Source organism: Coregonus clupeaformis, chromosome 29, assembly GCF_020615455.1.
Source record: "Coregonus clupeaformis isolate EN_2021a chromosome 29, ASM2061545v1, whole genome shotgun sequence".
Lineage (NCBI taxonomy): Eukaryota > Metazoa > Chordata > Actinopteri > Salmoniformes > Salmonidae > Coregonus > Coregonus clupeaformis.
Genome location: NC_059220.1, coordinates 42,909,649 through 42,936,405, shown reverse-complemented (window position 1 = coordinate 42,936,405; position 26,757 = coordinate 42,909,649). Strand labels below are relative to the sequence as shown.

Sequence of the window (26,757 nt, the reverse complement as noted above, 5' to 3'; positions counted from 1 at the left end):
TTTGTTGCCTTGGCCGTGTGTTTTGGGTCATTGTCATGCTGGAATACTCATCCACGACCCATTTTCAATGCCCTGTCTGAGGGAAGGAGGTTCTCACCCAAGATTTGACGGTACATGGCCCCGTCCATCGTCCCTTTGATGCGGTGAAGTTGTCCTGTCCCCTTAGCAGAAAAATACCCCCAAAGCATAAGGTTTCCACCTCCATGTTTGACGGTGGGGATGGTGTTCTTGGGGTCATAAGCAGCATTCCTCCTCCTCCAAATACGGCGAGTTGAGTTGATGTCAAAGAGCCCCATTTTGGTCTCATCTGACCACAACACTTTCACCCAGTTCTCCTCTGAATCATTCAGATGTTCATTGGCAAACTTCAGACGGCCCTGTATATGTGCTTTCTTGAGCAGGGGGACCTTGCGGGCGCTGCAGGATTTCAGTCCTTCACGGCGTAGTGTGTTACCAATTGTTTTCTTGGTGACTATGGTCCCAGCTGCCTTGAGATCATTGACAAGATCCTCCCGTGTAGTTCTAGGCTGATTCCTCACCGTTCTCATGATCATTGCAACTCCACGAGGTGAGATCTTGCATGGAGCCCCAGGCCGAGGGAGATTGACAGTCTTTTGTGTTTCTTCCATTTGCGAATAATCGCGCCAACTGTTGTCACCTTCTCACCAAGCTGCTTGCCGATGGTCTTGTAGCCCATTCCAGCCTTGTGTAGGTCTACAATCTTGTCCCTGACATCTTTGGAGAGCTCTTTGGTCTTGGCCATGGTGGAGAGTTTGGAATCTGATTGATTGATTGCTTCTGTGGAAAGGTGTCTTTTATACAGGTAACAAGCTGAGATTAGCAGCACTCCCTTTAAGATTGTGCTCCTAATCTCAGCTCGTTACCTGTATAAAAGACACCTGGGAGCCAGAAATCTTTCTGATTGAGAGGGGGTCAAATACTTATTTCCCTCAAAATGCAAATCAATGTATAACATTTTTGACATGCGTTTTTCTGGATTTTGTTGTTGTTATTCTGTCTCACTGTTTAAATAAACATACCATTAAAATGATAGACTGATCATTTCTTTGTCAGTGGGCAAACGTACAAAATCAGCAGGGGATCAAATACTTTTTTCCCCTCACTGTAAATTCTATATTTGAGTTTCTTCAAAAAGCCACCCTTTGCCTTGATGACAGCTTTGCACACTCTTGGCATTCTCTCAACCAGCTTCATGAGGTAGTCACCTGGAATTCATTTCAATTAACAGGGGTGCCATCTTAAAAGTTAAGTTGTGGAATTGATTTCCTTCTTAATGCATTTGAGCCAATCAGTTGTGTTGTGACAAGGTAGGGGGGGTATACAGAAGATGGCCCTATTTGGTAAAAGACCAAGTCCATATTATGGCAAGATTCGCTCAAATAACCAAAGAGAAAAGACAGTCCCTCGTTACTTTAAGACATGAAGGTCAGTCAATACAGAACATTTCAAGAACTTTGAAAGTTTCTTCAAGTGCAGTCGCAAAAACTATCAAGCGCTATGATAAAACTCGCTCTCATGAGGAACGCCACAGGAATGGAAGACCCAGAGTTACCTCTGCTGCAGAGGATAAGTTCATTAGAGTTACCAGCCTCAGAAATTGCAGCACAAATAAATGCTTCACAGAGTTCAAGTCACAGACACATCTCAACATCAACTGTTCAGAGGAGACTGTGTGAATCGGGCCTTCATGGTCGAATTGCTGAAAAGAAACCACTACTAAAGTACACCAATAAGAAGACGATACCTGCTTTGGCCAAGAAACACGAGCAATGGACATTAGACCAGTGGAAATTAGTCCTTTGGTCTGGAGAAAAAATGTGAGATTTTTGGTTCCAACCACCGTGTCTTTGTGAGACGCGGTGTGGGTGAACGGATGATCTCCGCATGTGTAGTTCCCACCGTGAAGCATGGAGGAGGAGGTGTTATGGTGTGGGGGTGCTTTGCTGATGACACTGTCTGTGATTTATGTAGAATTCAAGGCGCACTTAACCAGCATTGCTACCACTGCATTCTGCAGCGATACGCCATCCCATCTGGTTTGGGCTTAGTGGGACTATAATTTGTTTTTCAACAGGACAATGACCCAACACACCTCCAGGCTGTGTAAGGGCTATTTTACCAAGAATGAGAGTGATGGAGTGCTGCATCAGATGACCTGGCCTCCACAATCCCCCGACCTTAACCCAATTGAGATGGTTTGGGATGAGTTGGACCGCAGAGTGAAGGAAAAGCAGCCGACAAGTGCTCAGCATATTTGGGAATTCCTTCAAGACTGTTGGAAAAGCATTCCAGGTGAAGCTGGTTGAGAGAATGCCAAGAGTGTGCAAAGCTGTCATCAGGGCAAGGGTGGCTATTTGAAGAATATCAAATCTCAAAAATATTTTGATTTGTTTAACACTTTGTTGGTTACTACATTATTCCATATGTGTTATTTTATAGTTTTGATGGCTTCACTATTATTCTACAATGTAGAAAATAGTAAAAATAAAGAAAAAACCTTGAATGAGTAGGTATGTCCAAACTATTGACTGGTACTGTAAGTATTCAGACCCTTTGCTATTAGACTCGAAATTGAGCTCAAGTGCATCCTGTTTCCATTGATCATCCTTGAGATGTTTCTACAACTTGATTGGAGTCCACCTGTGGTAAACTCAATTGATTGGACATGATTTGGAAAGGCACACACCTGTCTATATAAGGTCCCACAGTTGACAGTGCATGACATAGCAAAAACTAAGCCATGAGATCGAAGGAATTGTCTGTAGAGCGCAGAGACAGGATTGTGTCGAGGCACAGATCTGGGGAAGGGTACCAAAACATTACTGCAGCATTGAAGGTCCCCAAGAACACAGTGGCCTCCATCAGTCTTAAATGGAAGAATTTTGGAACCACCAAGACTCTTCATAGAGCTGGTCGCCCGGCCAAACTGAGCAATCAGGGGAGAAGGGCCTTGGTCAGGGGAGGTGACCAAGAACCCGATGGTCAGTCTGACAGAGCCTTCCAGAAGGACAACCATCTCTACAGCACTCCACCAATCAGGCCTTTATGGTAGAGTGGCCAGACGGAAGCCACTCCTCAGTAAAAGGCACATGACAGCCTGCTTGGAGTTTGCCAAAAGGCACCTAAAGGACTCTCAGACCATGAGAAACAAGATTCTCTGTTCTGGTGAACCCAAGATTGAACTCTTTGGCCATAATGCCAAGCGTCACGTCTGAAGGAAACCTGGCACCATCCCTACAGTGAAGCATGGTGGTGGCAGCATCATGATGTGGGGATGTTTTTCAGCGGCAGGGACTGTGAGACTAGTCAGGATCAAGGGAAAGATGAACAGAGCAAAGTACAGAGAGATCCTTGATAAAAACCCTTACCAGAGCGCTCAGGACCTCATACTTGGGTGAAGGTTCACCTTCCAACGGGACAACGACCCTAAGCACACAGCCAAGACAACGCAGAAGTGGCTTCGGGACAAGTCTCTGAATGTCTTTGAGCCTGGACTTGAACCCGATCGAACATCGCTGGAGAGACCTGAAAATAGCTGTGCAGCTATGCTCCCCATCGAACTTGACAGAGCTTGAGAGGATCTGCGGAGAAGAATGGGAGAAACTCCCCAAATACAGGTGTGCCAAGCTTGTAGCATCATACCCCAAAAGACTTGAGGCTGTAATCACTGCCTAAGGTGCTTCAACAAAGTACTGAGTAAAGGGTCTGAATACTTATTTAAATGTGATATTAGATTTTTTTTATACATTTGCAAAAATTGTGTGTAGTTTGAGGGAAATGTTTTATTTGATCCATTTGTGACCGACCGGCTCAATTCATTCTTATGTAGCGAAATTTGAAGTGGTATTATTTACATTGGATAAAAGTAGAGACTCGGAGCTAGAAAATTGTATATAATGCACTACAGTTGAGGAACAATGGGAAAGTAATTCTGCTTTGAAAGTTGATAAACTTGTAACCTCACTTTTGAGAAAATGGCCCTTGAATGTTTTGGTACCTACTGGAGAGGTCTTCTTTGTCTACACCCATTCAGCATCGTTCATACCCTCTTCAGCTTTAGCCCCACCCATCTCTTTAACGATTCACATGTGAGGCTATGTACTAAACACCCAAAGATTTCAAGACTAAAGGCTGGTATATACTACGGGTGTGTTCGTACATTTAATATGGAGTGCCGGAGTGTGCTCTGGGCGTCCGTAAACTCAGAGCATTGTCAAATTGGCAGGTTTCGCTCTCAGAGCATTCAGAGCGCACACTGGACGCTCTGGGCGTAAAGTAGGGTTGATCCGAGCGTTCTGTCCGAACAATAGCAGTCAAGCATCCAAGCTAACGTTGGCTAGCTTGCTAGCTACTTCCAGACAAAAATGAGAGCAGCTCACTGACCATTTTACTCGCCCTAGCAGAGATGGTTAGGCTGTTTTATGTTATCCAGAGCGTTGTTGACTGCAACTGTGCTGCTGGCAACAATTTAATTATGATTTTTATGCCAACGTTTACTTTTGAGCGTTCGTAAATTTGTTAGTTATTCTGCGCGAATTTACCAGCTACGTCTATCGACAGTTGTCGCAGTGACATCATAAATATTCTATTTAAATAGTTTATTGCATAGTGGAGTATTTTGTTTAGACATGTAGCTAGCTAGCTAAACAATTAACCATAATCCCAACTCATAAAGTTACTACCCTGCATGAATCTGCAGGTAGCTAATCAACAAGGTTCAATGTTAGCTAGCTAACATTAGGCTATAGCTAGCAATGCAAATGGCTCTGAGATACGAATAATATTAGTACACAGATCATACACGTAACGTTAGCTAGCTAGCCAGCCAGCTGAAGTTAGCTACCTAGCTAACAGTACACTATAAAAAAACGACTTTCTGGATGGATGCTTCTCCCTCTCTGTCACGGATGTCATGGTTTCCCTTAATTTGAAGATGTAATCCGGAGACAGGCGTTTTGTACCACAGCCTTCTGTGTGTTCTCTTTTCGACTCCGTCTGCATATTTGCAATCAAACGCCAGAATTTCTCCATCTCCTTAGCTGTCATACTCTAATTACACCGGGCATTCCACTGATTTCAAAACTCTGTCCTCCAGAAAGTGGAGAGCAAGACTTATGCAGTTCTACTACGTGATATCTTTCAAAAAAGCCGCTTTGGAAAGGATTACCTACACATACTGACCAGCTCATATTATAGACAGAAGCGTGCTACATGGCAGACCAATCCGAACTCATCTCTCGGCATGTACAGCCCACTCATTATCTCAGCCAATCATGGCTAGCGGGAAGGTTGCAGTCTTTTTCTGTGGCTAAACCAACTAGGCTCGTAATTTAACCATTTTATTTGTATTTACAGATGGCATACAAGTTTGTTATTAAGGCACATGAAAGTTCACATGTTCCAGAAGGCATTTTTGCTAAAAAAAAAAACTCATAAAAAATAAATAAAAAGGTTTACGTGTGACATGCGCCTAGTTTCCTGAAACGAGTCACATTTTAGAATAAGGCTGTAACGTAATAAAATGTGGAAAAAGTCAAGGGGTCTGAATACTTTCCGTGTATCTCTAGCTTAAAAGCAAGAGACCACGAGTCAGTAGACTCTTAAGGATTTTAAACAGACACCAGTGTCAACGATGACTCTTCACTTTGACCATTCATGCTACAGTATACAATGAAGGGAAATGAGACATGGAATTTTAAATATGAATTGTCTCTCTACAATGCAAAGCTTCCTAGAGCCTTTGCCTTACATCATAAGTTAGCATTTGTAGTTCACTTAGGTGAAGTTCTATTGGATTTACTATTTGGAGTAATTGAGTTAGGAAATGTCGAAAGTAATGCTCAAATATAGAGCAAGGAGAAAGTGAACTCTTGCTTTTTGTAGCCCCTTCATTATCATTTAAAGAGAGATACACCTAATATTTCACATGGGTTGATTTGGTGCAGACCTGGGTTCAAATACTGTTTGAAATAATTTAAAATGCTTAAGCTGGGCTTGATTTGAGCTTGCCTGGCACAATGGAAGCAATATAATAGTCGCAAAAAAGCAAACCCTACCCATCTGGTACTTTAGACAGGCTGAAGCAAACGCTAAATATATCCAAAATATTTCAAATAGTATTTGAACCCAGGTCTGGTTTGTTTGGTGTTAGTGTGTTGAAGAGGTGTAAAGAGATCCACTCTAGGTATGTCCCTCTGTCTTTTAATAGATTAGAGCCCTATGACCCGCTAACAGGGAACACTTTCTGTCTAATTTAAGGTCAAGTGCAAAAGTACACACAGAGGAACAGTGACAAAGTGAACAGAGGTACATAGATAGAAAACAGACCTGGGCTCAAATACCAGGGTTTTTCTAGATCAAAAAGGGGCTTACAGTGCCTTCAGAAAGTATTCATACCCCTTGACTTATTCCACATTTTGTTGTGTTACAGCCTGAATTCAAAATTGATTAAATCTATTTTTTTCTCACCCATCTACACACACAATACCCCATAATGACAAAGTGAAAACATGTTTTTAGAAATGTTTGCAAATGTATTGAAAATGAAATACAAAAAAATCTCATTTACATAAGTATTCACACCCCTGAGTCAATACTTTGTAAAAGCACCTTTGGCAGGGATTACAGCTGTGAGTCTTTCTGGGTAAGTCTCTAAGAGCTTTCCACACCTGTATTGTGCAACATTTGCCCACTATTATTTTCAAAATTCTTCAAGCTCTGTCAAATTGGTTGTTGATCATTGCTAGATAACCATTTTCAAGTCTTGCCATAGATTTTTATGTATACTGAACAAAAATATAAACGCAACATGCAAACATTTCAAAGATTTTACTGAGTTACAGTTCATAGAAGGAAATCAGTCAATTGAAATAAATAAATTAGGATGTGGAGGTCCTGGGCTGGTGTGGTTACACGTGGACTGCGGTTGTGAGGCCGGTTGGACGTACTGCCAAATTCTCTAAAACGATGTTGGAGTCGGCTTATGGTCGAGAAATAAACATTAATTGATCTGGCAACAGCTCTGTTGGACATTCCTGCAGTCAGCATGCCAATTGCACGCTCCTTCAAAACTTGAGACGTGTGGTATTGTGCTGTGACAAAACTGCACATTTTGGAGTGGCCTTTTATTGTCCCCAGCACAAGGTGCACCTGTGTAAGGATCATGCTGTTTAATCAGCTTCTTGATATGCCACACCTGTCAGGTGGATGGATTATATTGCCATAGGAGAAATGCTCACTAACAAATTTAAACAAATTTGTGCACAACATTTGAGAGAAATAAGCTTTTTGTGTGTATGGAACATTTCTGTGATCTTTTATTTCAGCTCATGGAAAATGGGACCAAGACTTTACATGTTGCGTTTATATTTTTGTTCAGTGTAGATGTAAGTCAAAACTGTAACTCGGCCGCTCAGGAACATTTGCTGTTTTCTTGGTAAGCAACTCCAGTGTAGATTTTTTGCCTTGTGTTTTAGGTTATTGTCCTGCTGAAAGGTTAATTCATCTCCCATATCTGGTGGAAAGCAGACTGAACCAGGTTTACCTCTAGGATCCTGAAAAACTCCCCAGTCCTTAACGATTACAAGCATACCCATAACATTATGCAGCCACCACTATGCTTGAAAATATGGTATTCTGTAATGTGTTGTATTGAATTTGCCCCAAACATAACACTTTGTATTCAGGACAAATAGTTAATTGCTTTGCCACATTTTTTGCAGTATTACTTTAGTGCCTTGTTGCAAACAGGATGCTTTTGGAATATTTTTATTCTGTACAGGCTTCCTTCTTTTCACTCTGTCAATTAGCTTAGTATTGTGGAGTAACAATTTCTCCTGTAACTGTTTTAAAGTCACCATTGGCCTCATGGTGAAATCCCTGAGCGGTTTCCTTCCTCTCCGGCAACTGAGTTAGGAAGGATGCCTGTATCTTTGTAGTGACTGGGTGTATTGATACACCATCCAAAGTGTAATTAATAACTTCACCATGCTCATAGAGATATTCAATGTCTGATTTTTTTACCCATCTACCAATAGGTACCCTTATTTGTGAGGCATTGGAAAACCTCCCTGTTTGAAATTCACTGCTCGACTGAGGAACCTTACAGATAATTGTGTGTGGGGTACAGAGATGAGGTAGTCATTCAAAAATCATGTTAAACACTATGATTGCACACAGAGTCCATGCAACTTATTATGTGATTTGTTAAGCACATTTTTACTTCTGAACTTATTTAGGCTTGCCATAACAAAGGGGTTGAATACTTATTGACTCGAGACATTTCAGCTTTTTATTTTTAATTAATTTGAAAAAATATCGAAAAACATCATTCCACTTTGACGTTATGGGGTATTGTGTGTAGGCAAGTGACAAAAATCTACATTTAATCCATTTTAAATTCAGTCTGTAACAACAAAATGTGGAAAAAGTGAAGGGGTGTGAATACTTTCTGAAGGCACCGTAGGTGGTGAGTGTGGCAGGGGACGCGGTCGGCCCGTCGGCCCTGCTTAATTTTAGAGAATTTTAGAGGCCCCCATTTTAGCTGTGTAGAGAAATGTTTGCATTTTTAAGCCAATGTCTCTGTTAAAGGTAAACTCAGCTTTATGACGATGATGCAGAAAGTAAATGGCATAGTGGGTCAATTTCCGCAACAACTACAAGCGTTGAAGCGCAAGGCTCAACTTCTCCTCTGTTTTGGTGCCCTGGCTACCACGCCCGTGCACATGCGCAGATACTGTGTGTGTGTGACTGAGTGAGAGCGAAGTCTTGCATCTTGCTAATCTCATTATCTGCGGTGCTGCTCGTGGCAATGTCATTTCGCTGAGTCTACCTTTAAGCTGAGGGACTTTTTTGAAGTTTAAAGCAAATTTCCTTCAATTCTACACATATTGCCATGCAGCTGAGAGAACATTGTGCAGTTTTAAAGCATATATTCAGCAATTCTATGCATTTTGCCATGGCTAATGCTGTGTTCTTTTGCTCAAGCATAATAATAACATCTATGCTGCTAAATTCATTGTTTTGGGAATTTTCAATTGTCCTTGACTGTCTAGCTTTTATTTTGGTGATTGTTAGTTCTCAAAGATTATATTCTTTAAAAATATACACTCAGTGGCCACGTTCACGAAAATGGTTAGCTCCTACAGACAGTGAATCACGTGGCCGTGGCTTGCTAAAGAAAGCAGGCAGCCTGGCATCGACACATTCAGTTACTGTTAGATTGAACGTTAGAATGGGCAAAACTTCTTCCAGAGTGGCGCAGCGGTCTAAGGCACTGCATCGCAGTGCTTGAGGCGTCACTACAGACCCGGGTTCGATCCCAGGCTGTGTCACAAGCAGCCGTGACCGGGAGTCCCATAGGGCGGCGCACAATTGGCCCAGCGTCGTCCGGGTTAGGGGAGGGTTTGGCCGGGGGGGGGGCTTTACTTGGCTCATCGCGCTCTAGCGACTCCTTGTGGAGGGCCGGACGCCTGCAGGCTGATCGGTCGTCAGTTGAACAGTGTTTCCTCCAACACATTGGTGCAGCTGGCTTCCGGGTTAAGCGGGCTGGTGTTAAGGAGCGCGGTTTGGTGGGTCATGTTTTGGAGGACGCATGACTCGACCATCGCCTCTCCCGAGCCCGTTGGGGAGTTGCAGCGATGAGACAAGATCATAATTGAAATTGGGAGAAAAAGGTGGTAAAATACAAAACAATATATAAAACAATAAAGAATGGTCAAAACGAGTGACCTAAGCGACTTTGAGCGTGGTATGATCGTCGGTGCCAGGCGCTCTGATTCCAGTATCTCAGAAACGGCCTGCCTCCTGGGCTTTTCACGCACGACAGTCTGTCTAGGTTTTACCGAGAATGGTGCAACAAACAAAAAACATCCAGTCAGCGGCAGTCCTGTGGGTGTTGATAAGAGGTTGAAGGAGAATGGCGACAATCGTGCAAGCTAACAGGCAAATAACGACCCCGTCAACAGTGGTGTGCAGAACGGCATCTCAGAACGCACAACTCGTCGGTCCTTGTCACAGATGGGCTATTGCAGCAAACAGCCACACCGGGTTCCACTACTATCAGCTCAAAACAAGAAGCAGCAGCTCCAATGGGCATGTGATCACCAACACTGGACAATTGAGGAGTAGAAAAACATAGTCTGGTCCGACGAATCCCGGTTCCTGTTGCGTCATGCTGATGACAGTCATGATTTGGCGTAAGCAGCATGAGTCCATGGCCCCATCCTGCCTGGTGTCGATGGTACAGGCTGGTGGCAGTGGTGTAATGGTGTGGGGAATGTTTTCCTGGCACATGTTAGGTCCCTTGATACCGATTGAGCAATGTTTCCATGCCCCCGAAGAATTCCGGCTGTTCTGGAGGCAAAGTGGATCCGACCCAGTGCTTGATGGGTCTACCTAATAAACTGGCCACTGAGTGTATAGGTCCATTATCTTTTCTAAATACTTTATATCAGTTTTTGTCATTTTAAGTTAACATTGAAAGCATTTTTCCATCCTGAAAATGTATAAATAAATAAAATTTACATATAGCGCTGTGAAAAAGTATTTTCCCCATATCTAATTTTCTCTACTTTTGCATATTTTGGATACTGAATGTTATCAGATCTTCAACCAAAACCTAATATTAGATAAAGGGAACCTGAGTGAACAAATAACACAACAATTACATACATACATATTTCATTTATTTCAGAAACAAAGTTTTTAATTCCCAATGCCCCTGTGTGAAAAAGTAATTGCCCCCTTACACTCAATAGCTGGTTGTGCCACCTTTAGCTGTAATGACTCCCACCAAACGCTTCCTGTAGTTGTTGATCAGTCTCACATCGCTGTGGAGGAATTTTGGCCCACTCTTCCATGCAGAACTGCTTTAAATCAGCCACATTTGTGGGTCCTGCCACAACATCTCAATTGGTATTCGGTCTGACTACGCCATTCCAAAACTTCAAATGTGTTGCTTTTTAGCCATTTTCCTGTAGACATGATTCATTGTGCGTTTTGGTTCATTGTCTTGCTGCATGACCCAGCTGCGCTTCAGCTTCAGCTCACAGACGGATGGCCTGACATTCTCCTGTAGAATTCTCTGATACAAATCAAATTTTATTTGCCACATTCGCTGAATACAACAGGTATAGACATTACAGTGAAATGCTTACTTACAAGCCCTTAACCAACAATGCAAAGTAATGAGAAAAAAAAAGTGTTAAGCAAAAATGACCAGCCTTTCAAAGCACTTCATGGCTACAGACGTGAGTGCTACGGGTCGGTAGTCATTTAGGCAGGTTATCTTAGTGTCCTTGGGCACAGGGACTATGGTGGTCTGCTTGAAACATGTTGGTATTACAGACTCAGTCAGGGACATGTTGAAAATGTCAGTGAAGATACTTGCCAGTTGGTCAGCACATGCTCAGAGTACACGTCCTGGTAATCCGTCTGGCCCTGCGGCCTTGTGAATGTTGACCTGCTTAAAAGTCTTACTCACTTCGGCTACGGAGAGCGTGATCACATAGTCATCCGGAACAGCTGGTGCTCTCATGCATGCTTCAGTGTTGCTTGCCTCGACGCGAGCATAGAAGTGATTTGGCTCGTCTGGTAGGCTCGTGTCATTGGGCAGCTCGCGGCTGTGCTTCCCTTTTGTAGTCTGTAATAGTTTTCAAGCCCTGCCACATCCGACGAGCGTCAGAGCCGGTGTAGTACGATTCAATCTTAGTCCTGTATTGACTCTTTGCCTGTTTGATGCTTCGTCGGAGGGCATAGCGGGATTTCTTATAAGCGTCCGGGTTAGAGTCCCGCTCCTTGAAAGCGGCAGCTCTAGCCTTTAGCTCAGTGCGGATGTTGCCTGTAATCCATGGCTTCTGGTTGGGGTATGTACGTACGGTCACTGTGCGGACGACGTTATCGATGCACTTATTGATGAAGCCAGTGACTGATGTGGCGTACTCCTCAATGCTATCTGAAGAATCCCTGAACATATTCCAGTCTGTGCCAGCAAAACAGTCCTGTAGCTTAGCATCTGAGTCATCTGACCACTTTTTTATTAACCAAGTCACTGGTGCTTCCTGCTTTAGTTTTTGCTTATAAGCAGGAATCAGGAGGATAGAGTTATGGTCAGATTTGCCAAATGGAGGGCGAGGGAGAGCTTTGTATGCGTCTCTGTGTGTGGAGTAAAGGTGGTCTAGAGTTTTTTTCCCTCTGGTTGCACATTTAACATGCTGGTAGAAATGAGGTAGAACGGATTTAAGTTTCCCTGCATTAAAGTCCCCGGCCACTAGGAGTGCTGTCTCTGGATGAGCGTTTTCCTGTTTACTTATGGCCTTATACAGCTCATTGAGTGCAGTCTTAGTGCCAGCATTGGTTTGTGGTGGTATATAGACAGCTACGAAAAATATAGAAGAAAACTCTCTTGGTAAATAGTGTGGTCTACAGCTTATCATGAGATACTCTACCTCAGGCAAGCAAAACCTTGAGACTTCCTTAGTATTAGATTTTTTGCACCAGCTGTTGTTTACAAATATACACAGACCGCCACCCCTTGTCTTACCGGAGTCAGCCGTTCTATCCTGACGATGTAGCGTATATCCCGCCAGCTGTATGTTATCAATGTCGTCGTTCAGCCATGACTTGGTGAAACATAAGATATTACAGTTTTGAATGTCCCGTTGGTAGGATAACCGTAATCTTAGGTCGTCTACCTTATTTTCAAATGATTGAAGATTGGCTAATAGGATTGATGGAAGAGGCAGTTTACTCGCTCGCCGTCGGATCCTTACAAGGCACCCCGACCTACGTCCACGATATCTCTGTCTCTTTCTCATGCGAATGACGGGGATTTGGGCCTTGTCGGGTGTCTGTAGGATATCCTTCGTGTCCGACTTCGCGTCCAATACGAGGTGAGTAATCGATGTCCTGATATCCAGAAGCTCTTTTTGGTCATAACAGACGGTGGCAGAAACATTATGTACAGAATAAATTACAAATAACACCAAAAAACACACATAATAGTAGAATTGGTTAGAGGGCTGTAAAACGGCAGCCATCTTCTCTGGCACTATTCTGACCAGAATTCATTGTTCCTTCTATTAAGGCAAGTCGTCCAGGTCCTGAGGCAACAAAGGATCCCCAAACCATCACACTACCACCACCATGAGTCAAACTTGAGTTGCACAACTGAATGCATTCAACCGAAATGTGTATTCTGTATTTAACCCAACCCCTGTGAATCAGAGAGGCGGGGAGCTGCCTTAATCGACGTCCATGTCATTGGCGCCCTGGAAGAAGGTGTTGTTGGGGGGTTAACTGCCTTGCTCAAGGGCGGAGCAGCAGAGTTTTCCATCTTGCGGGCTCTGGGATTCAAACCAGCGACCTTTCGGTTACTGGCCCAATGCTCTTAACTGCTAGGCTACCTGCCGCCATACGAGTGACAATGTGAATTAAACTATTATTATTAGTACTGTTGATCTCATCCCAAGTGGTGAACATACCGTATCAAACACAGTGTAATGAGCCACATGCAATTATGCAAGTTATTCGGATGAGTAGTGATACTGATATTCACGCACCCATGCATGCAGTGGTGGGAAAAGTACCCAAATATCAATGACTCAAGTAAAACTGAAAGTCATTCAGTAAAATACTACTTGAATAGAAGTCTAAAAGTATTTGGTTTTAAATATAGTTAAGTATCAAAAGTAAATGTAATTGCTAAAAATATTCTTAACTATCAAAAGTATGAGTGTAAATTATTTCATATTCCTTATATTAAGCAAACGAGACTGCACCATTTTCTTGTTTTTTTATTTACGGATAGCCAGGGACATACTCCAACACTGACATAATTTACAAACATAGCATTTGTGTTTAGTGAGTCCCCCAGATCAGAGCCAGTAGAGATGACCAGGGATGTTATTTTGATAAGTGTGTGAATTGGACCATTTTCTTGTCTTGCTAAGCATTCAAAATGTAACACATACTTTTGGGTGTCAGGGAAAATATATGGAGTAAAACATACATTATTTTCTTTAGGAATGTAGTGAAGGAAAAGTTGTAAAAAATATATATTGTTAAGTGCAGATACCCCCCAAAAATGTGTTTTACTAAAGTACTTTACACCACTGCATACACACACACACAGACACACACACACACACACACACACACACAATTAATCTATATGTAGGTTATTGGAAACCCAATCACACTTAAACTATTCAAGGGCTTTTTGTCTCAGTGATCATCAACGTGTGTGTCTGTATCTGTGTGTGTGTGTTCGTGTGTGTTTGTTCGGTATGTGCGTGCGTGTGTATACATCATGAGATTAAAGGTTAGAGTGCAGCATGTTATTCCACCCACACAACAATCCACATCTGTTTCCTAGACAACTACAAAGTACACACAACATCGATACCACACATGTAGATGAAGCACCGGTGTCTTGGCTAAATTCCAAATCTGGCCCTCTGATCATACCCAGCTTGCAATTGGCTCATTCATCCCCCCTCCTCTCCCCTGTAACTATTCCCCAGGTCATTGCTTTAAATGGGAATGTGTTCTCAGTCAACTTAACTGGTAAAATAAGGGTGAAAGAAATAAACTTGACATAACTACAGTGGGGAGAACAAGTATTTGATACACTGCCGATTTTGCAGGTTTTCCTACTTACAATGGATGTAGAGGTCTGTAATTTTTATCATAGGTACACTTCAACTGTGAGAGACGGAATCTAAAACAAAAATCCAGAAAATCACATTGTATGATTTTTAAGTAATTAATTTGCATTATATTGCATGACATAAGTATTTGATCACCTACCAACCAGTAAGAATTCCGGCTCTCACAGACATGTTAGTTTTTCTTTAAGAAGCCTGCCTGTTCTCCACTCATTACCTGTATTAACTGCACCTGTTTGAACTCGTTACCTGTTGTGATGTCACGAGAGGCTGTGTCCTGGAGGGACGTTACATCCCCCTGAGGTGGCTGCAAACCCAGACAGCTATGGCTCCATCTGCTGGTATGGTCGGGAACTCCACCCCTCTATGGCCAATCTTCCCACGCAGCTGAAACAAATGAGGAGCTGATGAGCTGAAGGTTTGGGAAGGGAAGAGACACAGTCTCCAACCTGGGCTCTCTGGAGGACAAGAGTGCTGCACGTCCACTTCCAGGAGGAATATAAGGATTTGGAGATACTTACCTTTGGGGAAATACTCACCTTTGGATATATGCACCGGTGGAAATACGTGTGGGACATTTGGAAGGACGTTTTGCTGGGTTGGCCACTAGCTGCAACGTGGAATACAGTAAGACTGGGGAAAAGTTATTTGAGCGAGTGAGAGTTATGATTTTGGATGTGGAAGAGACATCCCTGAACTGTTAACCCTTAAAGAGCCACAAGAGAACAGAATTGTGTTATACTTTCGTTAGTTTCCCAAGACCTTTAATAAAATCCTTGTTTTGATTGAACCTGGTCTCCTTGCACTACTTGAGCAATCCCGCTGAAAGCTGTGTAGCCTCTCGTGACATCACAGATGGGGGGGAAATACAGGCACGCTCAAGCGTTAATAGTGCATGTCAGAGGAGGATACCGAAGGTTTGATCACCCAGTTTTCCAAGTTGGCCGTAGGCTCCCCGCCGACTGAAATGGAGGACATATTGAAAGCCCTTGTTGCTGGCCAGCAAGCCCAGATGCAAGCAAACGTGGCTCTCTTGGAGGAGCAAAAGAAAGCCAACCTTCTGAAGGCAGAGGAATTGCAGTTGCAGAGACAGAGGGTGGTCCAAAATACCCGCCCAATAAAGGCAAGTGACTTTATATCTAAGATGGGAGCTACCGATGACATTGAGGCATACCTGCATGCATTTGAGGCCACGGCCACTAGGGAAGCCTGGCCCAAGCAACAGTGGGTTGGTCTGTTAGCCCCCTTCCTAACCGGGGAAGCGCTGAATGCTGTCCGGGACCTGGGCCCCTGACCAGGTTACTGACTATGATGCCCTGAAGTCTGAGATCCTCAGCAGATATGGACTCACAAGGTTTGGTATGGCCCAGCGCTTTCACAGTTGGACCTTCCAACCAGACCAACCTCCTCGGGCGCAGATGCATGAACTTGTCCGAATCGCAAGGAAATGGCTGGATCCGCAGAGGAATACAGCAGCGGCGGTGGTGGAGGCCGTTGTGGTGGATCGTTACCTACGCGCCCTGCCTTATGAGGCAAAACGGTTCATCAGTCAACAGGCCTTGACCACGGCTGATCTGACCGTGGAAGCTGTGGAAAAGTACCAGGCCACAGCGGAGATGCTGAATGCTTCCCGAAAAGACCCCAGGAGTGCGGCCCCACCACAAATGGGAAGAACCCGTCCAAAGGACCCCCAAGGTCTCGAACCCAGCCACGTCAGGACTTATCCCGGCTCCAGGGGGAGCCAGAAACCAGGCGGGTCCAAGAAGAGTACACCAGGAGGGGGAAACTTCGACAGTGTTACCGGTGTGGGGAGATGGGACATATCTCCTGGCAGTGTGGGAAACCAGCCGATGAACCTATGCCCACTGCGGAGTCCTCCAGCTCAGCACCCACACACCGTTTTGCCTCGCTCTTGGGAGTCGTAGATGGCGGCCCAGATCGACCCCCCACCTGCCCGGTAACTGTGAATCACCATGATGTGGAGGCCTTACTGGATTCTGGTAGCCGGGCCACCCTGGTGCGTAAGGATTTGGTGGGCCCAACGTGTCTGACCCCGGGGAAAGTCCTCCCAGTTTCCTGTGTCCATGGGGACACCAGAGAATACCCCATTACTGAACTTACAATGACCAGCACACGGGGAACCATACACACGACGGCGGGGGTGGTTGATTCCCTCCCCGTCCCTGTCCTAATTGGACGAGACTGCCCAGCCTTTTACCCACTCTGGAGAGAGTCTCAGGAGAGGATAACCCGAGTACCTCGGAAACGGAGAGGCAAGACTCATCCTGGGAAGGCTCCGGTGCAATCCTCCGAGTTACTCACTCCCGCCCGGGCTCTGATAGGGATGGCAGGTGCCCAGACCGACACCGAGACTGGTCCGGATACGGGAGAAGAGAACGCAGCCCAGGAAAGTGCTCCGTTCTCCAGTGAAGAAGACGTCCCAGGCACCCAAGAGCTTCCCCCTCTCACAGGCCAGTATGGTACGGCTCAATTACAAGATCCTACTCTTGCAAATGCCTTAAGAAATGTGCAGGTATTAGAAGGTGTAGTGTTAGGTGATAAGACAAACCCTACTTACCCCCATTTCGCAGTAAACCGGGGGTTAGTATACCAGATAGTCAAGAAAAATGATGAAGTGCATGAACAGCTCCTCGTGCCACAGCCCTATCGGGCCACAGTACTCAACCTAGCACACACACACCCGCTTAGGGGCCCACTTGGGGGTAGAGAAGACTAAGGAAAGAATCATGCAACGTTTCTTTTGGCCAGGAGTACACAAAGAGATAGAGAACTACTGCCGTAGTTGCCCTGAGTGTCAGCAGGTTGCGCCAAAGCCCACATATAGAAACCCGCTCATTCCCTTGCCCATTATCGAAACTCCTTTTGAGAGGATTGGATTAGACATAGTCGGGCCCTTACCGAAAAGTTCCAGGGGACATCAATACATTCTGGTCATTCTGGACTATGCATCCCGGTACCCGGAGGCCATTCCGCTGAGGAAGGCTACATCCAGACAAATCGCCAAGGAGCTGTTCCGTCTCTCAACTAGTCTGGGAATCCCAAAAGAGATATTGACGGACCAAGGGACTCCATTCATGTCCAGGGTGATGAAAGAACTCTGTGCTTTACTGAAAATCAAACAGCTGAGAACCTCGGTCTACCACCCCCAGACAGATGGCCTAGTCGAACGTTTTAACAAAACACTAAAATCCATGCTGCGGAAAGCGGTAGGGGAAGATGGGCGCAACTGGGATCAGCTGTTACCCTACATATTATTTGCGGTGAGAGAGGTACCTCAGTCTTCTACTGGTTTTTCACCCTTTGAGCTCTTGCTTTCCTACAGACCCAGAGGACTGCTCGACATCGCCAAGGAGGCCTGGGAGGAGCAGCCATGCCAACAGCGGACACTGATCGACCATGTCGGGGCTATGAGGGAGAGAATGAAGGCCATCTATCCCATGATGCGGGAACACCTGGAGGCCAGTCAGCGGCAACAGCAAGCCTCCTACAACAGATCTGCTCAACCCAGGGAGTTTAAGCCGGGGGACAGAGTGCTGGTCCTGGTGCCAACCGTTGAGTGTAAATTCCTGGCAACCTGGCAAGGACCATATGAGGTCATTGAACGCATGGGAGAAGTAAACTACAAGGTGAGGCAACCAGATAAAAGAAAAACTGAGCAGATTTATCATGTTAACCTTTTAAAGAAGTGGCACGCCAGAGAGGCGCTGTTCAGCTGTCTACCCCCCACAGAGACCAAGGAACCGGCGCGAGAAGAGGTTCAGCTGGGTCCAAATCTGTCCCCACATCAACGACAGATGGCCCTGGAACTCGTGGAGCAGAACCAGGATGTCTTCTCCTCCCTTCCCGGTCACACAGAGGTGGTCCAACATGAGATCCGCACCATGCCTGGCCGAACGGTAAACCAGCGCCCGTACCGCGTGCCAGAGGCTCGTAAAGTGGTTATACAGAAGGAGGTAAGGAAGATGCGGGAGTTGGGAGTAATCGAAGAGTCCCACAGTGCCTGGGCAAGTCCCATCGTACTAGTTCCCAAGCCAGACGGTTCAGTACGATTTTGTAATGACTATCGAAAGTTGAATGAAGTGTCTGAATTTGATGCATACCCAATGCCTCGTGTCGATGATTTAATAGACTCCTTGGGGCATGCTCGTTTCCTAACCACTCTTGATCTCACAAAAGGCTACTGGCAGGTGCCCCTGACCCCGGCGTCTAAGGAGAAGACAGCCTTTGCCACCCCCGGGAGGGGCTCTACCAGTATACCCGACTTCCGTTTGGTCTCCACGGGGCACCTGCCACGTTCCAACGCCTGATGGATCGAGTCCTTGCGCCCCACAAGAGGTACGCAGCGGCTTATTTGGATGATGTTGTTATACAAAGTCCGGATTGGGCCAGCCACATACCCCCGGGTACAAGCGGTGCTGGATTCGCTCAGGGAAGCAGGGCTCACGGCAAACCCGAAGAAGTGCAAGCTGGCCTTCAGTGAGACAAACTACCTGGGGTACACCATTGGGCGGGGGTTGGTCAAACCACAGGAAGCCAAACTGCGGGCCATACAGGACTGGCCGCAGCCCATCACCAAGAAGCAAGTAAGGTCATTTTTGGGCCTCGCTGGCTACTATAGACGCTTTATTGCAGATTTTGCTACCATAGCTGCACCGTTGACGGAGCTGACGACCAAACGCCACTCACGAATGGTGAAGTGGAACCCTGCGGCGGAGGCGGCTTTCCTCAACCTGAAGCGAGCACTCTGCTCCAGTCCGATCCTGGTGGCACCAGACTTCAAGAAGGAATTCATTGTCCAAGCGGATGCTTCGGAGGTGGGTCTGGGTGCTGTCCTCACCCAGGCACATGACGGTGAAGAACATCCCATTCTCTACCTAAGCAGAAAGTTACTTCCAAGAGAGAAGAACTATTCAACGGTGGAGAAAGAATGTCTGGCTGTAGTCTGGGCCCTGGAGTCCCTTCGGTTCTATCTCCTGGGCCGACGTTTCATGGTGGTATCTGATCACGCCCCTCTGCAGTGGATGGCCAAGAACAAGGAATCAAACAGTAGAGTAACCAGATGGTTTTTGAGCTTGCAACCGTTTAACTTTTCTGTTGTCCACAGGGCTGGCAAGCACCACGGCAATGCGGACGCCCTCTCCCGGCGTGATGCCTTCTTCGCTGCCTTTACCCGACGAGGACGTCGGTCCCGAGGAGGGGGATGTGTGATGTCACGAGAGGCTGTGTCCTGGAGGGACGTTACATCCCCTGAGGTGGCTGCAAACCCAGACAGCTATGGCTCCATCTGCTGGTATGGTCGGGAACTCCACCCCCTCTATGGCCAATCTTCCCACGCAGCTGAAACAAATGAGGAGCTGATGAGCTGAAGGTTTGGGAAGGGAAGAGACACAGTCTCCAACCTGGGCTCTCTGGAGGACAAGAGTGCTGCACGTCCACTTCCAGGAGGAATATAAGGATTTGGAGATACTTACCTTTGGGGAAATACTCACCTTTGGATATATGCACCGGTGGAAATACGTGTGGGACATTTGGAAGGACGTTTTGCTGGGTTGGCCACTAGCTGCAACGTGGAATACAGTAAGACTGGGGAAAAGTTATTTGAGCGAGTGAGAGTTATGATTTTGGATGTGGAAGAGACATCCCTGAACTGTTAACCCTTAAAGAGCCACAAGAGAACAGAATTGTGTTATACTTTCGTTAGTTTCCCAAGACCTTTAATAAAATCCTTGTTTTGATTGAACCTGGTCTCCTTGCACTACTTGAGCAATCCCGCTGAAAGCTGTGTAGCCTCTCGTGACATCACACTGTATAAAAGACACCTGTCCACACACTCAATCAAACAGACTCCAACCTCTCCACAATGGCCAAGACCAGAGAGCTGTGTAAGGACATCAGGGATAAAATTGTAGACCTGCACAAGGCTGGGATGGGCTACAGGACAATAGGCAAGCAGCTTGGTGAGAAGGCAACAACTGTTGGCGCAATTATTAGAAAATGGAAGAAGTTCAAGATGACGGTCAATCACCCTCGGTCTGGGGCTCCATGCAAGATCTCACCTCGTGGGGCATCAATGATCATGAGGAAGGTGAGGGATCAGCCCAGAACTACACGGCAGGACCTGGTCAATGACCTGAAGAGTGCTGGGACCACAGTCTCAAAGAAAACCATTAGTAACACACCATGCCGCCATGGACTAAAATCCTGCAGCGCACGCAAGGTCCCCCTGCTCAAGCCAGCGCATGTCCAGGCCCGTCTGAAGTTTGCCAATGACCATCTGGATGATCCAGAGGAGGAATGGGAGAAGGTCATGTGGTCTGATGAGACAAAAATAGAGCCTTTTGGTCTATACTCCACTCGCCGTGTTTGGAGGAAGAAGAGTACAATCCCAAGAACACCATCCCAACCGTGAAGCATGGAGGTGGAAACATCATTCTTTGGGGATGCTTTTCTGCAAAGGGGACAGGACGACTGCACCGTATTGAGGGGAGGATGATGGGGCCATGTATCGCGAGATCTTGGCCAACAACCTCCTTCCCTCAGTAAGAGCATTGAAGATGGGTCGTGGCTGGGTCTTCCAGCATGACAACGACCCGAAACACACAGCCAGGGCAACTAAGGAGTGGCTCCGTAAGAAGCATCTCAAGGTCCTGGAGTTGCCTAGCCAGTCTCCAGACCTGAACCCAATAGAAAATCTTTGGAGGGAGCTGAAAGTCCGTATTGCCCCGTATTGCCCCGTATAGCCCCGAAACCTGAAGGATCTGGAGAAGGTCTGTATGGAGGAGTGGGCCAAAATCCCTGCTGCAGTGTGTGCAAACCTGTTCAAGACCTACAGGAAACGTATGATCTCTGTAATTGCAAACAAAGGTTTCTGTACCAAATATTAAGTTCTGCTTTTCTGATGTATCAAATACTTATGTCATGCAATAAAATGCAAATTAATTACTTAAGAATCATACAATGTGATTTTCTGGATTTTGGTTTTAGATTCCGTCTCTCACAGTTGAAGTGTACCTATGATAAAAATTACAGACCTCTACATGCTTTGTAAGTAGGAAAACCTGCAAAATCGGCAGTGTATCAAATACTTGTTCTCCCCACTGTATATGGGAGAAGTAAACCTAATGTTTGAGTAGTTTTGCATAACCTTGCTTCCTCAGTATATGAATCCATGTGGTCTGGAAATCATGTGGTCTGCCTTTGATGTTATAATAGATATTGTCCAAAGAGATGTGCCTAGATATTTCATTTAACCAGTGTGTTAGAGTAGGGGGACTGTCTATTGGAACATTATTCTGGAAATCAAAGGCATATTATGTGTGTGAGAAGGCACAAAGCCAAAGGCCAAATTTGATGAAGGCTTTATTTATTATAAATGTAATGGAGGCTTTATATTCTCTCTTTTGCTAAGCAGCAACCACAGTTTGTGCCGAACTCATGTTGAGGAAAAATGGAACATGGAAGTGCCGGGGCCTGTTATGAACAGGGCTGGGTGGTGGGTGCTGCGGTGCTTTGGGTCTGGCACGCATCCATACAGTACACAAAGAGGAATTGACACTGAGAAGTGAGCGTAGATTTTACACTGTGTTTCACTCACCACACCCACCTGATCTAAGAGTAGTTTCAGGACAGGCAGAAGTGTACCTGTCATCACGCAGGCTGTGTCCCAAATGGCACCATACTTCCTATGTATGTAGGGATATGTAGGGAATAGGGTGCCATTTGGAACACAGACCCAAAGATGTCATATCCTGTTCTGTGGGTTCACAAATACAGAAGAAAAATGAATTATAGAGGAAGCATGATTAACTGTTGTCAATAGCCTTGAAGGGGAAGTTTCATCAATGTCAGTCATAGAGCTATGCTACAATGCTTCTAGTCTTACTCATTCGATGGCTTTGCTTTAGGTACTAAACCATTGCTAGGGTATTGGGTTTTTCCTGGTTGGTTAAAATACATGTACCTATACATTGCAAATTGTAGCTATTTGGTATATGGTCTTGCCTTTCACTTCTACGTTTAAAGAGACATTACGCTCCAAAATCAAAGTTTGACAGATGTTTTCAGAACTCCAAAGTGGTCTAATGTAGATTGTCCATGTCCCAGGCCATTTGTTTTGTAGATCCAGCTATATGCCACAATCTAAAATGAATGGAAAAAATATGCACCATGTAATTTCCAGATGTGTGGTGCTTGGGGCTGATGCATATACAACCAATTGCATGAGGTGTGGACTCATCATGAAATTAGACTACCTTTGATGTAGGTAACCTGATGTAAATAAATCCAACTCAATCAACTATCTTTCTCTCTATCTCTTGCTCTCTGTCCCCCAAATCACACCACACAAGCTGTAATTAGCTAACTCTAATCCTAGCGCTCACTGCTCACAGGAGTTCACAGGATTTACCCTCCACCTCACAGGGCAACCCAGTTAAACACACACACACACACACACACATACATACACACACACTTTGTATCTCAGGGAAAAAGTTAACCTCCCACTCGCTCCTCTATGTTGACATAACGTTGCGTAACTGTGACTTTGAATACATTTGGTCTGCCTCTCTAAAAAGGTGTGTTTGTCAATGAAGTGAGTGAGGTAAATACAGTGAGTGGCCTGGATGGCATGTGTCACAGTTAGTGTTAGCAGAGAGGATTGTGGGTGTTGTAGTGCTCATAGTACTCTTGGATCATCCACTTCCTGGTCTTTGGGAATGCCTCAGGCCTTTTTATCAGAGAAAGTGGGACATCAAACCATCAGATCGTCCCATTGTCACATCAATATTGCTCTCTGCAAATGGTTTTCGGTCTCTGTGGGTGTTTGTTTATTATTTGTAAGGTTTACACCTGTCCCTGATCTTGTTGTTTTCACTGTGCTCTTTTGACAGGATTCCACAGTTTACGAGAAGGAAAAGGACATAATCTCCATCGTAAGTATACTCATAGCCACTGCTTTCTTTCCCTCAGCTACTGTCTTTTCTAAAAACTGTTCCTAATTATTAGTTCATTTAAACATTATTTTATGTACCTAACTGTTGTTTATTCAATATATCGATGTTTTGATGATCTGTCCCTACTCAAATACACTAGATGACCAAAAGTATGTGGACACCTGCTCGTCGAAATCTCATTCCAAAATCATGGGCATTAATATGGAGTTGGTCCCCCTTTTGCTGCTATAACAGCTTTCACTCTTCTGGGAAGGCTTTCCACTAGATGTTGGAACATTGCTGCGCGGACTTGCTTCCATTCAGCCACAAGAGCATTAGTGAAGTCGGGCACTGATGTTGGGCGATTAGGCCTGGCTCGCAGTCTGTGTTCCAATTCATCCCAAATGTGTTCGATGGGGTTGAGGTCAGGGCTCTGTGCAGGCCAGTCAAGTTCTTCCACACCGACAAACCATTCCTGTATGGACCTCGCTTTGTGCAGAGGGGAATTGTAATGTTGAAACAGGAAAGTGCCTTCTCCAAACTGTTGCCACATGGTTGGAAGCACAGAATTGTCTAGAATGTAATTGTATGCTGTAGCGTTAAGATTTCCCTTCACTGGAACTAAGGGGCCTAGCCCGAACCATGAAAAACAGCCCCAGACCATTATTCCTCCTCCACTAAACTTTACATTTGGCACTATGCATTGGGGAAGGTAGCGTTCTCCTGGCATCCGCCAAACCCAGGTTCGTCCGTCGGACTGCCAGATGGTGAAGCGTGATTCATCACTCCAGAGAACGCTTTTCCACTACTCCAGAGTCCAATGGCGGCGAGCTTTACACCACTCCAGCCGACGCTAGCCATTGCGCATGGTGATCTTAGGCTTGTGTGCGGCTGCTCGGCCATGGAAACCCATTTCATGAAGCTCCCAACGAACAGTTATTGTGCTGACGTTGCTTCCAGAGGCAGTTTGGAACTCGGTAGTGAGTGTTGCAACTGAGGAAAGACGATGTTTTACACGCTACGTGCTTCAGCATTCGGTGGTCCTGTTCTGTAAACTTTTGTGGCCTACCACGTCGTGGCTGAGCCGTTGTTGCTCGTAGACGTTTCCACTTCACAATAACAGCACTTATAGTTAACTGGGGCATCTCTTGCAGGGCCGAAATTTGACGAACTGACTTGTTGGAAAGGTGGCATCCTATGAAAGTCACTGAGCTCTTCAGTAAGCCATTCTACTGCCAATGTTTGTCTATGGAGATTGCGTGGCTGTGTGCTCGATTTTATACACCTGTCAGCAACGGCTGTGGCTGAAATAGTCAAATCCACTAATTTGAAGGGGTGTCCGCATACTTTTGTATATATAGTGTAAGTGTCTACTAGATGTGCAGTGCAACCCCCCAAATCTATTTTTATTGTAATTGTTTTAATTATAATGCAAACAGCAACTGAATTAGAAGCATGTGATTTTATATATCAAAATATAGTATGGAAACATAGTGAAAAAAAGGTTATATATTATAAGTAAGCGTAGGTTGTAAGCGGTGGTCATATCAGCAGCAGTCTTGTCAGAGGCGGTCTCGTCACCAAAACTAAGATCGTCACCGAAACAAATACTTTTCTGCCAAGTTGTTCTGCATAGTTATTTGAGGAAGGAAAGAGAGGAAGGCTGCACACCACTGTCTCACTTGAGTATCTTACCTAGTTATTTTCAGATTATCTCATTTTCCTCTTTTGTTGCTTTGTCAACTATGTGTGTGTGTGTGTTCTATCCGTGTTCGCTCCTCTTACTGTAGGTTTTACACACATTCCCCACCCGTGGCTGTGAACCCTTCTAATTTAGTCTACCCTGCACGCACAACACATGTGAAATTCCTAGTATCAGGCAGCGTTTGGAACTGCCAATCTGCGGTCAAGAAGGCTGAGTTCATGTCAGCCTATTTTGCCCTTAAGTCCCTACACTTTTTGGCGCTGAAGGAGACATGGATTACCCCAAGAACACTGCTACTCCAGCTGCTCTATCGTCATCTGACTAAGTGTTCTCTCATAGTCCGAGAGCATCTGGTTAGTCGCGGTGGTCGCACAATACTACTGATTTCTCCAAAGTTGCGATTTTTCTATTTTCCCCCTCTCTCACCTGTCTATCTCCTCATTTGAATTCCATACTGTCACTTGGCAACAATGTAAAGCTTGAGTGGACATCTGTCACCCAACATTTGCCCTTAATGAGCTTGACACCTTGATAAGCTAATTTCCCAACAATGGCTCACCACTCATCGTACAGGGTGACTTCAACCTCCCAACGCCTGACTTCGATTAATTTCTTTCCACCTCTTTCTTTCCTCACCTTTCCTTTTTTGACCTCACCTTTTCCCAGTCCCCTCCCACTCACAAGGCATGCAATGCGCTTGACCTCATCTTTACTCGAGTCTAATCTCACTACAACCCCCCTCTCTGTCTCTGATCACTTCTTTGTTTCATTTTCTCTCCCTCTCTCCTGCAACCCTACCAACTTAGCCCCTACATAGATGGTCATGCGCCGTTGCAATCTCCTCTCTCTCTCCCACTACTCTCTCATCTTCTATCCTATCATCTCTACCTTCTGCTAAATCCTTCTCTCCTGTCTCCTGATTCTGCCTCTTCGACCCTACTCTCCTCCCTTTCCACATCCTTTGACTCTCACTGTCCCCTTTGCTCCTGACCGTGTCGGCCCTCCACTCCTGCTCTGTGACTGAGTGACTCACTGCAAGAGGATATGAGTCTGCACCACATGCTTTCACTACTGGTGTCCCCCAGGGCTCAGATCTAGGCCGTTGTTTCTCTATACACAAAGTCACTTGGCTCCGTCATATCCTCACATGGTGTCTCCTATCATTGCTATGCGGATGACACTCAACTACTTTTCTCCTTCTCCACTTCTGACACCCACGTGACAACACGCATCTCTATGTGCCTGGCAGACTTGGAATGTCGGCTCACCACCTTAAGCTCAACCTCGACAAGATGGAGCTCCTCTTTCTTCCGGGGAAAGCCTGCCAGCTCCAAGACATTTACATTTACATTTTAGTCATTTAGCAGACGCTCTTATCCAGAGCGACTTACAGTTAGTGCATACATTATTT

The 26,757-nt window shown here is 45.3% G+C and overlaps 1 protein-coding gene across 3 annotated transcripts in view; it reads left to right on the top strand.

Moving 5' to 3' along the window:
* Positions 1-26,757, top strand: part of cnksr1 (connector enhancer of kinase suppressor of Ras 1) — a 102,395-nt gene that overhangs the window by 35,465 nt on the left and 40,173 nt on the right. For all 3 annotated transcript variants that reach the window (XM_041855549.2, XM_041855547.2, XM_041855546.2), the window contains exon 5: positions 23,600-23,641. In XM_041855549.2, the coding sequence (XP_041711483.1) occupies positions 23,600-23,641 (42 nt within the window). The remainder of the gene's footprint in view (positions 1-23,599; positions 23,642-26,757) is intronic.